Genomic DNA, 14689 nt, shown 5'->3' with positions numbered 1-14689 from the left:
TCCTTCCAGAGATATTTTGCACACATTCAAACAAATAAGTATCTCTTCCACTCTTCTCTCCGCCCGTCCTATGCAAACATGGTCACGTATCATTGCATTTTTCACCTCCCTGTGTCTCACAGAGAACATTCCAAATCTGGGCATGAAGCACATCCTCATTCTTTTTAATACCCGCAGAGCATCCCAAGTGAAGACTGTATATCCCACTCCCCTCCTGTTGTCACTGTCTTTTTTACTTTCTTTTCTTTGCCATGCAAATATTTTTAACTTATATGGAGTGAAATTTTTTTTTGTGGTCTCTGGTGTTTGTGTCATATTCAGAAAGGGCTTCCCCAGTTTCGAGGTCGTACGGAAATTCCTCCCACCGTTGATCCTGATGCTTCTCTGGCTTCATGTTTCATCTTGAAATCTTCGATCCGTGGTGAATTTTTATTTTGCGATAGGTGTGATACAAGGATCCATTGGATAATATCTCTCCAGGTGGCTATCCATTTGTCTCTTTTCCATTTCTTACGTAACGTCTTCTACTGGCCCATTTGAAATAACTTGTCGTTTCCAAAGTCCGATATGTTCTGGAGTCTGTCTCTGCTCACGTCCTGTGTTACCTCCCTCGTTTTATTTCTTGTACAGCGGGATACTTGACTACAGTTTAATAAATTGGTCTCTCTCTATTTTTTTGAAATGCATTTGCTGTTTTTGTTACAAACTTTAGAATCAACTTGTTGTATTTAAAAAAAATGCTATTAGTATTTTCTTGTGTTAAATGTATAGACTAAATTAGGGTGAACTGGTATTCTGTTATGTGGGTTTTCCTACTTACGCAATGGTATTTCTGTTTCTTCTCGTGTATAAATAGCTTGGGATCTCTGTCTATTAATTTTGCGTCTGGACACCTTACTGCATTCTCTTGCTGCCTCCCATCATTTTTCAGTCCACTGGCTTTGGTTTTCTCTCTATATAAACAAGAGCGATAATAACACTGTACCCTTCCCTCCAGCTTTTACTGTTTTATGTTCTTTTTCTGATCTAATTGCACTGCAGAAGACTTCCGGGAGAACGTTAAATACCAGTGCTGATGGGGGGCCTGCTGGGATTGTCCCTGGCCTTGATGGGAACGCTGCTAGTGTCTCTCCATAAACGCAGTGTTGGCTTTGGTATATCTATGCCAAAGAAGGATCTATCTATTTCATGGAAGATTCCCATCAAAATGGATGTTAAATATTGTCAAGTGCTTTCTAAAGTTTCTCCTTGGAGAAACAGATTTAAGAGAGCCCTAAAGAAACCACGGGGACCCAAGTCTTTGCGCCACTCCCCGGGACACCCCCTGTTGTGCTACCTTTCCCCAGCGACAGATGGTGACAGAGCTGGGGCTCCCTGGGCAGTGCTGCCCAGGTGATAGAGCAGAGCACCGTGGGGAGGGTGAGTGTTTAGACGCCCCCCCTCCCCAGCTTTCAGTACCCTGTTTACTCGGTCCCTCTACCCTCCCTGGTCTCTTTTGTCTCTCCCAGGTAGGACAATAAAATGGCTTTCTAGAAATGCAGAGGTGAGCTGTCATCCCTGGCTGAGGTCTGCTGCCATAGGGGGCACACAAGACACAAGCCTCAGTGTCTTTGGAAGCTAATCCCAGAGGTGACCTCTATCACCTTTTGCCCTTTCTATTTATTGAAAACAAGTTACTAGGTTCAGCCCACATTGAAGAGGGTGTGATGCCGGGAAGCAGGGTTCATTCACTGGGGTCTTAGAGGCTGCTCACCACAGGGATGGGACCGGGAGGACAAAGGGCAGCCAGATTGCTTGGGTTCAGACCCTCAGCCTGCAAGAGTGGGGTGTGAGTGGCCAACACTTTAGGGGACCAGTTAACATGCAGTTTCCCCTTGCTGACCAGGGCCATTTGGGAAGCTGCACTCAGTCATGTGACCTCCGACAAATGACTCAGCCACTGTTTTCTCATCTGCAAAGTGGGTGTGTTCATTGTACCACCTTTTAGGGTCATTGTGAAGCTGAAACATTGAGTTAAAATAGGCAGTTTGTAGAAACTGTGCCCAGAACACTGTAAACAACCAATCAAACTTGGATGTTGTACTAAGAGAGATTGCCTGTCACTTCCACAGAGCTTTCCAGGTGTCCCCACGGTGACCACTGCCACCCTTTTCGAGACACTGAACCAGTCCTGGGAGATACCAGCCAGACCAAGGGAGGCAAGCCCCGCTTTCCTGAAACTTACATCCTTTAGCAGAGACACAGTAAACACGTAAATAGGCTAATTTCCCCATGTGACAAGCCCTGGAGAGAAAAGAGCATGACAGTGATTGGGCAGGAGGGACAGTTACTTGACAGAGGTTCTCACCCAGGGAGGGTTTCTCTAAATTGAAGTCTGAGCCAAAGTCTGAAGGTGTGAGGGAGCTGGCCATGCAGGGAGCTGGGAGAATACCCAGCACTGAGCACTAGGTTGTAGTTGGAAGAGAGTGAGTCTGAGGAAAGAGAAAGGGGGCCCAAATGGCTGATAGCAGTAAGGGTGGGCAAGTAGGTGGACGTGTGGTCATGGGGCCTGGGACCCCAAGGTTACAGCAGAGCTGGATTATATCCCAAGAACCGTAGGCCCCCTGAAGAGTTTTAAGCAGATGTGCTTTGTTTTTAATTGGCTGTTTTTCTTTGTTGAAGGGATGGATGGACGGACAGTTGGACAAATGGGGAAGATGGGCAAATAAACAGGTGGCATCACCACCAGCATAGGCTTTCACCAGAGTGTAGTGCCCGCTGCCTGCCCCAGCCCTTTTAGGAAATCACTTCAGAGTTTCCCCGTGGTCGAGGTTCTGACACTGTCCTGGAAGGAATGAGTAGTGCAGGAGGGACGGCCAGGTTGGGCAAGAGGGCTGTCTCCAGCTCTCTTTTTTTAATTATTTATTTTTGGGGGTGGGAGGGGGCAGAGAGAGATGGAGGGTCCCAAGGAGGCCCTGTGCTGACGGGCTCGGCCCGGAGCCTGCTTCGGGTTCTGTGTCTCCCTCTCCCTGCCCTTCCCCTGCTCGTACTCTGTGTTCCTCTCAAAAATAAACAGACATTAAAAAAAAAAAAAAAGAGTCTGACGCTTAACTGACCAAGCCACCCAGGTGTCCCTGTCTCCAGCTCTCTTTGTATCAAGGGTGGTGGAGACACCATAAGGATGGAAGCTGATGTCATGGAAAGAGTCCCAAACAGCTAAGTTCAAGTCCTGGCTGTGCCAGATCCCAGCTGGGTGGCCCTGGGCCCTTGGGAGCGCCCGGGGCTCTGGCTTCCCCGGCTGTTGCAGGGATACTGGTGACTTATGGTTTCCCCGTCTCATTCAGTCCCCACCAGAACCTCGCCAGGCAGATCCCATTATTGGCTTCATTTTGCTGATGAAGAAATGGAACCTGAAAGATTATGTGGCCAGTGGTGACTTAATATTACTCGGGCTTCTCCCATGGATTCATTGAGCCCCCACCAACCTACTGAGGTGGGCTTTCCCAGGCTCCGCTTGGAAAGGACCCTGAGGCACAGAGTGGATGGGGCTGGACGTCCAGCCCTGTGCTCTCAGCACCTAGCAAGCTGGGGGACAGGACAGCCCCAGTGGTGGGCCAGAGCCCGTGCTGTGCGCCTGGCAGGAATGCAGGGGAGGGAGCGCTGCAGGGATTTCCGCTGGTAGAAACCAGCAGACCGGACCCTGCACCCAGCGGGAGGGCCCCCTGGGGGATCTGGCTCTTGCCTCCTCGCCCCGCCCCCGCCCGGGACTGTCCTAGCTTTGGGGCCCTGAGAAGTGCGGAACTTCCCCAAAGGAGACAAAAAGGTCCTGGCCCAGTGCCTTCTGAGCAGAGCGTACAGGCAGCCTCAGCTCCTGCACGCGGAGCCGCCTAGCCTCAGTCCCTGGCTTGGCTGTGTCTAACGGTCACTCCTCCGGCCACACCATGCCCTTCTGGCCAGCCAAGTATCTGAAGAGGAGCAGGTGTCAGCCCTGGGGTAAGTGGGCAGCCAGGGTCAAGAGCAGGTTGCGGGGCCAGTAGGCCAGGGGTGATTAACCCTTGAAGGGCAAGCGGCCTTTGATGACTCCAAGTGGGTCAAGAGGTCAAGAGAAATGAGCGGAGACGAGGACAGGATCCTGAGGGCAGCTTGGACCCGAGTTCGGAGTCAGCCTGGTGTGGTCTGGCTGGGATGGGCAGGGAGGCAGCCCTTGGAGACTGCAGAAAAGCCCAGCTGGCTGGAAGGCGTAGCTCAGAGCTGTCCCCCACAACAGTCTCAGCAAGTCTGAGGGTGGCTCTTCTCCCCTCCTTCCAGCCCCAGTCTAGGCTGCCTCAAAGCTGTCCTGTAGCCACCAGCACATCTGGCTACTGAGCACTTGAAACGTGGCTGGTCTGGATGTGCTCTTTGTACAAAATATACACTGGGTTTTGAAGGCTTGGTATAAAAAATACATTAAAGTTGTCAATTACAGGTTGAAATGAATGGTACTCTTTTGGAGGTACTGGGATAAGTGAAATATATTATGCAAAATAATTTCACCTGTTTCTTTGCACCTTTCTCAATGTAGCTGCCAAAACGTTTAAAAATGTACATGTGGCTTTCATTATGTTTCCACTGGACCACACTGTCCCAGACGGTATTTCCAGCTATATTCCTACACTTGGCCTCCAACCCTGGGAATCCATCAGTTGGGGCTTCCCTGGGGCTCCCCACTCCCCTGGGCTGCCAGTAGAATGACAGTGGGTCCTGTGACAAGTCCTATATTGCAGTTACTATTACCTTTAAATAGTGACTTCTTTTATTTTTTAAACAATTTTTCCATAACTCCTGGCCTAATACAGATAGTATTTGATTAATTACATCAGAATGACAGTTTTTCCACCTGAATGTCCTAGAATGAGTCCCATGGGCTACCGTGGTTTACAAAATGCTTTCATAAATAACATTCGCTCTTTTTTCTTTTTGTTATAAAAGTTTTTGCACAGAAACGTTGAGAGATAGTGGGTTCCTGTTCTGGATCCTGTGCCAGAATATGCTGCATTTTGGGGTTACCACCTTTCCCCCAAAGCCCCCCTTGCATGGGTGGAAAAGGAGACTCCAGCACAAAAGGAAATTCTTAAATTCAGGAGCTCAGAGGGGAAGAAAGCCCAAGTGGGAATAAGAAAAGCTGGGTTGGGGTCCTGGCTGGGTCACCTAAGGCCGGTCCCTTGAGCAGAGTGGGGACAGGGTTAGGAACTAGTCTGCCTAGGGTCCTAGTTCACTGGTTTTACAGCTTGGATGTGTTTCTCACCATCTCTGGGCCTCAGTTTCCTTTCCTGTCCGATGGGGATAATGACACCACTTCCTTTGTGAGTGTTCAAACTTGTGATGCTCACCCGTTCGTTAACATCACGCCTGCCTCAAAGCGAGTGCCTTGTGCGTGCCCCTTGGTTCTGCTGCGGCTGCAGTTAGCCATCCATTCATCCCAGATTCTGTGCGTGCCCTCCCCGTGCCAGGCACTGCTTGGTGTGCTGGAGTTGCTTACCAGATAGACGAGGTGGGGTGGGCCAAAAATAAACAGTATAAATAAGCCTATCGTGTAAACATGTAAACTGTGTGTGTGCTGCATTGTGATAAGTGCTGTGGAAAAAGTAAGGACAGGAAGGGGCATGGGTTGTAGTGGATGATGACGTTTTCATAGAGTTGTTGGGAAAGATTCCCCAAGAAGGCCACATTTGAGGAAAGACCTCAAGGAGGTGAGGGAGTGTCTGGGAGAACAGCTTCTCGGGCAACAGCAAGGGCAGGAGCAAAGACCTTCAGGCAAGGATGTGCCTGGTGGTTGGAGGAATGGCCTAGAACAAAGAGGAGAGCAGCCATGAAATCAGGAGTAGCAGGAGGGCTGGGGGCCTGGGGCGGGATGGGGGATAGGGGTGAGCGGCCTGGAAGATCATTGTAAGGACTCTGCTGAGAGGGGCGGTTTTTGCTTTGAGCAGAGGTGTGTGAGCTGGTTTAGGTCTTACTGGGCCACTGTGGCCGCCATATCGAGAACAGATTGTAGGGGCAAGCGAGGGCCTAGGGAGCACGCCAGTAATCTGGATGACAGAGGATGGTGGCTGGGACCAGGTGGAACAGTGAAAGGCGGTCAGAGTTTGAAGATCTTTTGAAGGAGGAATCAGTGGGACTTACTGATAGGAATGGATGTGACATGAGAGAGAGCAGACCAGAAGATGCATTTGGTTGCCACTTGAGTAGCTAGAAGAGGGAGTCGCCCTCATCGGAGAAGGGGAGGGTGGGGCAGATCCAGAGGTGGATTTCATACCTGCTAAGGGCGTGCTGCCTGGAGACGTCCCGGTGGAGCTGTGGGGCAGGCAGTGGAGAGTGGGTCTGGAGGGCAGGGGACAGTGAACTTGGAAGTCGTCAGCATAGGGATGGCATGGTCATCACATAGAGTCTTGAGACTAGATGAGCCCACCGGAGGAAACTGGGTCAGTGTGGGGACAAGGCAGGGGGAAAGGCCAGGTGACCCCAAGTTTCTGCCTGGGGTACCTGAATGCCCAGCACTGAGATGGGAACACAAGAAGAGGCTGGTGTGATAGATGAGGTCCTGATGATTTTCAGAGAAGCCATGCTGTGCCTATGGGACATCACATGATCGTAGAATTGTAAAAGACATTTAGACTCAAAGGAAGTAATCTGGTTGTTATATATCTGATTCTTACCTGGGGGCAGTTTTGCCCCCCAAGGGACATTTGGCAATATATGGAGACTTTCTTGGTGGTCAGCCTGGGAGACAGGGACAGGCTGCTACAGGCGTCTGGTGGGTGGAGGCCAGGGATGATGCTAAACATCCTGCTGTGCACAAGACAGCTCGTCACCACCCCCAGGAAGAATTATCTGGCCCCAAACATCAGTAGTGCTGAGGTGGGAAAATTCTGCTTTCTATTGTATTAATTGAATGTGATAATAAAAGTGAACCTTTAGGGGCGCCTGGGTGGCTCAGTCGGTTCAGCGTCCGACTTTGGCTCCGGTCATGATCTTGCGGTTTGTGAGTTCAAGCCCCCCATCAGGCTCTGTGCTGTCAGGGCAGAGCCCTCTTTGGATCCTGTATCCCCCCCGCCCTCTCTGCCCCTCCCCTGCTCATGCTCTCTCTCCCAAAAATAAATAATGAACTTTTTTTTTTTTAAGTGAACATTTAAAGAGCTTGTTAGGTGCCAAGTGCTAAGCCAGGGGAGTATCTCAATGTTCTTCTCCCGAAAGGGTAGCTACCTTCATTTTCTTCACCCTACAGGTGTTGGACTCTGACGCTTGGCAAAGTTAAGTCACGGTGCTCCCCCTGGTGGAGCTGAGGGTTGACCCCAGGTTGGGCTCTAAGCACCATTCTAGAAGGCCTCAGAGGCCTGTGACATGTGTCGGGATGGGATGGAAACACAATGGCCACACCGCCTGGTTTAAAAAAAGGAAAGGGGAAAACCAAAAACAGTAACAAGAGACCCTCAGCCTTCATGATGCGTTTCTTCCTGAAATAATTGGCTGTTAGGACTTTTTTTGTTGTTGTTTAACTAAAGCTAATATGACTCTTTTCCTAAGTAGCAGAGGAAAAAGTAAGCATAAACGATTGAATGCCGTAGAAAATGCCAGAGTTTGTTTTAATGGCCTGTTTTACCTTCCTTGCACTCCCCTCGGCTGCCAGAGAGGAGGTTTTATATTATAAATAGAGAATGCGTGTATCGTCGAACCAACCTCGGTTTGAATCCTGGCCTCTCCACTTGTTTGTTTGTGAGCTAAGTGTTTAACTTCTCAGAGCATCCATTTATTCATCTGTAAAATGGGGTCAGTAACACTCCTTCCTACGGTATTTATGAGGACTAGGTGTGGCCGTGTGTGTTAAGCTTCTTGCACAGTGTTTTACACATAGCAGGTCATTAAAAGTGGTAGCGGGACTTCATTTCTGGATACAATGGAACAACAGGGACCAGTTTGCTCTCTCACCTAAAACAACTCCCTCCCCACAAAAAAGGGACAAGTAATCTGAAACAGTTTTGAAGATACTGAACAGTGGCAGTGAAGGACTGTGACCCCCAAAAGATGGGAAACAAATGAGGTAAGGTCTACACGTGCCCCAGCTGGAGAAAGTTCCAGGCTGTGCCGCAGAAAGGGGAACCCCAGGTGGAACCCCTTGTACTCCATGCATTAAGGAGACAGAGCTTAGGGATGGAGAGACCAAAGCATCTAGAGTTTTCGGATGGGATACCCAGGAGGAAAGAGCTGCTCAGAGAGAAAACTCCTTGAGAACGCATCACCATGTACAGTGAGGACATGACCTGAACCCGAGGAGGGGACCACCAGGGAGGATTCCAGGCAGCAGCATCCCCTCTAACACAGGGCAGGGAATAGTTCCTGTTACATCTACCACCCTGGAAAACCTCATGACTCATGGGCATTGCGTAGGAAACACGGAAGGGTTTTCCCTTAGCAGTGGGGAAGAATTGGCTCATCCTGAGTGTTCTGGACCCACCTAAGAAACCTTAGAAGCAAAATCTATGAGGATCAAACTCGTTCCAAGTAACCTAACTTCATTCCAGAAGGGACTCAAGTGCTTTTAGAGGAATACAGAAATGTTCAGCACCCAACGATTTAGGAGTCACAATGTCTGGCACCGAATAAAAAATATCAGGCATGCAAAGAATCAAGAAAACAGGACCCACAATGAGGAGAAAAATGAATCCACTGACACCAGCCTAGAAATGACAGTATTAAAATTAGCAGACAGAGACGGTACAACAGTTTTTATACCTGTATTCCAGTAGGTTCAGAAAGTTAAGTAGAGACGTGAAAGATATTTTTGAAAAGACCCCAAATCAAACTTCTAGAGCTCAAACGTACAATGCATGAGATACAAAATATACCAGATATGGGACACCTGGGTGGCTCTGTCTGTCAGTTAAGCGGCCGACTCTTGATTTCGGCTCAGGTCTTGATCTCAAGGTTGTGAGTTCAAGCCCTGTGTTGGGCTCCACACTAGGTGTGAGGCCTACTTAAAAAGAATGAAGTTCAATCCATACCTTGCACCAAATTCAGAAATTAACTCATAGACCTAAATGTAAGTCCTAAAACCACGAAACTTCTAGCGGAAAACTTTTATGACCTTGGGTTAAGCAAAGATTTCTTAGAGAAGCACACTCAGTAAAAGAAAAACATTGGTAAATTGGGCTTCACTAAAATTAAAAACTTCTTTTCTAAATACACTCTTAAGAGAATGAAAAGAAAAGGCACAGACAGGGAGAAATACTTGCAGAGCATATATCTGATACAAGACTTGTATCCAGAATATGTAAAGAACTCTCAAAACTCAATAAGGAAAAAATGCACAAATGTATGGCCAACTCATCTTTGACAAAGCAAGAAAGAATATCCACTGGAAAAAAAGACAGTCTCTTTAGCAAATGGTGCTGGGAGAACTGGACAGCAGCATGCAGAAGAATGAAACTAGACCACTTTCTTACACCGTTCACAAAAATAAACTCAAAATGGATGAAGGACCTGAATGTGAGACAGGAAACCATCAAAACCCTAGAGGAGAAAGCAGGAAAAAACCTCTCTGACCTCAGCCGCAGCAATTTCTTACTTGACACATCTCCAAAGGCAAGGGAATTAAAAGCAAAAATGAACTATTGGGACCTCATCAAGGTAAAAAGCTTCTGCACTGCAAAGCAAACAATCAACAAAACTGAAAGGCATCCGACAGATTGGGAAAAGATATTTGCAAATGACATATCAGACAAAGGGCTAGTATCCAAAATCTATAAAGAACTCACCAGACTCCACACCTGAAAAACAAATAATCCAGTGAAGAAATGGGCAGAAAACATGAATAGACACTTTTCTAAAGAAGGCATCCAGATGGCCAACAGACATGAAAAGATGCTCAACGTCGCTCCTCATCAGGGAAATACAAATCAAAACCACACTGAGATACCACCTCATGCCAGTCAGAGTGGCTAAAATTAATAAATGAGGAGTCTACAGATGCTGGAGAGGATGTGGAGAAACAGGAATCCTGTTGCCCTGTTGGTGGGAATGCAAACTGGTGCAGCTGCTCTGGAAAACAGTGTGGAGGTTCCTCAAAAAATTAAAAATCGATCTACCCTATGACCCAGCAATAGCACTGCTGGGAATATACCCAAGGGATACAGGAGTGCTGATGCATAGGGGCCCTTGTACCCCAATGTTTATAGCAGCGCTTTCAACAATAGCCAAATTATGGAAAGAGCCTAAATTTTCATCAACTGACGAATGGATAAAGAAGATGTGGTTTATATATATAATGGAATACTACTTAGCAATGAAAAAGAATGAAATATGGCCTTTTGTAGCAACATGGATGGAACTGGAGAATGGTATGCTCAGTGAAATAAGTCCTACAGAGAAAGACAGATACCATATGTTTTCACTCTTCTGTGGATCCTGAGAAACTTAACAGAAGACCATGGGGGAGAGGAAGAGGGGGGACTTACAGAGAGGGAAGGAGGCAAACCATAAGAGACTCTTAAATACTGAGAACAAACTGAGGGTTGATGGGGAGTGGGGGAGAGGGGAAAGTGGGTGATGGGCAGTGAGGAGGGCACCTGTTGGGATGAGCACTGGTGTTGTATGGAAACCAATTTGACAATAAATTATATTAAAGAAATAAAAATTAAAAAAAAAAACAGAGTATTTAGGATAAGCAAGTAACTATAACAAATTCTTGGAGTCCTAAATCTTCTTCTGAGCCATCTTGAGACACTGGTTCAGAGAAGCTTATGTAGCAAAGCTTCCTGGAAGCATCAGGCTTCCCCCCGCTCCGACTCCCCCCGCCTCTGTGGCAGTGCTCACACCCCACGAATGACCATGGCAGCCACCGAGCCACGGGTGCAGACTTTGCTTCCCGCAGGTGCACACACACTTGTCTGGCTTCGGGCTCTGCCGCCTCTGCCCCCTGACTCCCTTCCCCTCCACCTCCACCGCCCTGCTTCCCAGCGGCTGCACGGGCTCCCAAGGAGCAGGGCTTGTGTGTGTGGTGAGGGCTCCAGAAGCCATCCTGGGGCCCCGACACGCTTGTCTCCTTGCTCATCACCCTCCTGAGCTTTGGGCCTCACAGGCCTGTCCAGACTACTGGCCCTGCTCAGGTGCCCCCTCAGTGAGGACACACCCCACCCTGTGCTCCAGCTCTCAGAGTACTCTGCTCCATTTCCTGGCCCTTGGCGGCCTTGCTGGGACCACTGTCAGACTGATCCCACCAGGCTGCCTTCTCTTTGAGGGGTGACAAGAGCATGGGGTGGGTCAGAGCCCAGAGCAGGGGACTTTGAATCCCAGCCTCTACCACGTAGTAGCCGTGTGAGTTCAAGCAAGTTCCTTAATCACTCTGTGCCTCAGTTTCCTTGACTGAGGAAACTGCGGAAAGTAACAGCACCTCCCGCCACACAGTCTTTGTGAAGATTAAAGAATCCCAGGAGGACGGTTTTGTCCACTTAAGTGTCTGCAGCTTCTAGAAGAGTCCCGGGCAGGTACCACGCACTGAGGAAGCACTTGCTCCTGTCTCCATCCCAGGGCTGCAGGCTCTAGCAAGGGGGTGTCCTGGGTCTCACGGTTCTCCCTAATTGCCACCCCACCCCCTCAAGAACCCAGGACCCTGGGACTCACACCCCACCTGCAGACAGTCCTGCTCAGGGTCGGTGGCTCTGGGACCAGAGGCTAGTACTTGGGTGAGTTACATATTGCAGGATGTTGGGGATGAACGAAGACAAGATCATTCTTGAAAAGCCTTTAGATGAAGTTCAGTATAAATGGTTTTTGTGTACGCCCTAAAGATGAGTTCATTTATACATGAAAACGTGAGAACCGCTGGAGCTACATTAGGGAAAATTTAATGACATCTGTCTGAACTTTCCCATCCTTCTGCGTTGAGATGCAATGTCTAGCTGCGAGTGGGGACGGGTGGGGAATTCTAGAGCGTTTTGCTCCATCCTGGTTTGACAGCAGGCCTCCGTAATGTTACTGCTTGTGGAGAATCAGGCCTCCTTTCCAGGCTGGGGAAGGAGGCCTGTAATGTCAGAGCGGACGTTAAAAGCATAGTGATGTTGCACTTTGCGCGGAAGAGGCGTAAAGCTGATGCAGAACAAAATACATAGGCTACTCTGGGTTCTGAACTTCTCCCAGCTGGCCTCCAATGTGAATGCTCTTTCCCTAATAGTGCCTGGGCATGCTTCTAATGATTTCTGTTTTGATGCGGAAATGTAACTAGGTGGAAGCCTACAAGGGCCCCAAAGGTACACGTGTGGGGTGTGAAAGGAGTGGCGGCGGGTGGGAGGGGGCTGCCAAAACGGAACCAGAAGCTTGGCCGTTGCCGACAGGTTTGGGAGAGGCGGCCTTCTCACAGGGCAGGGAAGAACAGGCTAACTGGCGTTGGGGTGGACAGTGCTGTGGGAGTGTGAGCCCCGGTGTCTGCACGGGGGTCCTTGCAGTAAGCCTGTGTCTCCCTGTCTTGCAGGTGGTACCGGGGAGCGGGAGAAGGTGCCGGCCAACCCCGAGGCGCTCCTGCTCATGGCCAGCTCCCAACGTGACATGGAGGACTGGGTGCAGGCCATCCGCCGGGTCATCTGGGCCCCACTTGGCGGAGGTACTGCCCGTAGATCGCATGCTCACCCTCTAGAACCCTTGCCTTCAGGTAATCATGCCCCTCCGCCCTGCACTGAGCCCGCAAGACCTCTCTCACTCAGGACCCACTGGCTGTGTCCCTAGCTGCTTACGGCAGGCAAGCCATGCTGTCCTCTTCTGCTGCCGGCCCCTGACAGTCACACCTCCACTTTACTGGACAGGCAGCAGCAGGGGAATTGGGGCCACCTTTCAAAACATGCCCTCCTCCAGCTAGAATCCTGTGGCGTGTGCATACTGCCTCCCTGCGTCCAGAGCCCTGCTGCACAGCAGGTGTTTTTGAGGTGGTCTGCACTGGGTCCCGCGTCCTTCCCTCTGCTGTGCCTTCCTACAGCCACACAGGGCCCCTGCGCTGCCCACACAACCAGCGCCTTGTTTCTGAGCTGAGAGCAGTGGTTGCCATTTACGCAGCTTTATTGAAAACACTTATCGGATGCTTGAAACGTACCTGGTCATATTCCGGACACTCGGAAGTTCAGTGATAAAACAAAATAGAGGATTCCTCCGCCCTCCTCTCCCGTCCATTGTCCAGTGGGAGACGGAGAATAGGCAAGTCAAGGTGTCACATGATTTTAAGTAGAGAGAAACACAATAAAGTAAATTTAAGTAGGATGATAGAGGGGATGCTGTGTTAGATGTTGTAGCCTAGCCAGCTCAATGAAGTGGCCAGGAGAGCCAGGGGAGTGCTGGGCAAAGAGCATTCAGGCAGAGGGGCAAGCAAGTGCAAAGGCCCTGAGGGGGGAGTGAAAGATTTGGACACAGAGAATCTCAGGAAGGCCAGCGGGTCTGAGGGAGTGAGGACAGGAGAGTAGAGGACATGAGGCAGGAGAGGTCACTAAGGCCTTGGGGACATGGTGGGGATCTCAAGATTTTGTTCTCAATCGGTGGGGCACCAAGGAGGGCTCTGAGCAGGAGACAGACACGACCTGACCCAGATTTGTAAAGGGCCCTTTGGCCGCCATGTGAGGGGTGGAGCAGAGAGAGACAGGAGTGGACACGGCAGGCTGAGACAGCCATCAGACGGGGGTGACGGGGACACAGGCTGGCGTGGGGGTGGAGAAGAGAGTGAAGAGGGCTCAGCTGCAGCTGTGTTCTGAAGGTAGGGCTGCCAGGGTCTGCGGACAGACACAGGGTGCCAGAGAAAGAAAGGGTGGCCCCCGGCTGTGTGGTCGGTGCCCCTCTGCAATCATCATGAAAAGAGCTTTTAGAAGGGGTCACCATACTGGCTGGGCTGCGGCCACCAACTCCCTGCTGAATGTGGAGACCATGTGACCATGAGAGCCATGGACATCGTGTCTCCCCCGCACAGTGTCTGAGTGCTGCACATTCTGGGCAGGGGCGGAAGCTCACCTTTCAGGGCTTGGAGCCCGTCTCCAGACCCAGTGTGCTCTGTAGGCTGAGCCCCTCACTTCCCCACTCACCTCGCCAGCTGTCCTCTGCTATTCCCGGCTGTGGCCTGCCTGGCCATCTCTCCTAGAACCACTGATCCTCACATAGAAGAGTCGATATCACTTGGAAAGTCAGTTTTTTTCCTGTGCTTCATAAATGCCCTCACACTGTTAGTCATGGCCTCCCTGCCTCCTGAGGCTCGTGGCAACTTTGACCCAAGACCCAGGGACACTCAGGGATTTCTGCGGCCTTCACAGACCTCCTTGGATGCAAAGTGGTTGGAATTGAACCCATGGAACAAAATAGAGCCCAGAATCAGACTCTCATCCAGCTGGACTTTGACTTACGACAGACGGCACCTCCGAACACCAGGGAAAGGAGAACATCATTGTGATCTTGGGTAGAGAAAACTTCTTTTTGCAGGAGTTATAAAAATCATTAATCTTTTAGGAAAAGATCGATAAATTATGCTCTACACAAGGAAGAGCATCTGTTCGTTAAAAGGTAGATTAAGAAAATGAAAAGACAAGCATCTAGGGTGGGAGAAGGTGTTTGCACCACATACAGCCGTCAAATGACTTGCTCCTCAAACCTCTACAAACCCAGAAGGCAACGACAGACAAGCCAGTAGAAACTCTGGCAAGAGACTCGAACAGGC

At 49.7% G+C, this 14689-nt stretch overlaps 1 protein-coding gene across 7 annotated transcripts in view; it reads left to right on the top strand.

The window, feature by feature from the left end:
• ARHGAP22 (Rho GTPase activating protein 22) overlaps window positions 1-14689 on the top strand; it is a 176917-nt gene that overhangs the window by 135438 nt on the left and 26790 nt on the right. For 3 of the 7 annotated variants that reach the window (XM_047826401.1, XM_047826402.1, XM_047826407.1), the window contains one exon: window positions 12479-12655. The exons of 1 other annotated variant lie outside the window; for it this stretch is intronic. In XM_047826401.1, the coding sequence (XP_047682357.1) occupies window positions 12479-12655 (177 nt within the window). Of the gene's footprint in view, window positions 1-3835; window positions 3973-12478; window positions 12656-14689 lie in introns of those variants that run through there. 3 more of the 7 variants (XM_047826406.1, XM_047826405.1, XM_047826403.1) reach the window with 3 other exon arrangements.

Source organism: Prionailurus viverrinus, chromosome D2 (assembly GCF_022837055.1).
Source record: "Prionailurus viverrinus isolate Anna chromosome D2, UM_Priviv_1.0, whole genome shotgun sequence".
NCBI classification, from domain to species: Eukaryota; Metazoa; Chordata; class Mammalia; order Carnivora; family Felidae; genus Prionailurus; species Prionailurus viverrinus.
Note: the sequence above shows the minus strand (reverse complement) of the source record. Positions and strands in the feature narration are given on the sequence as shown.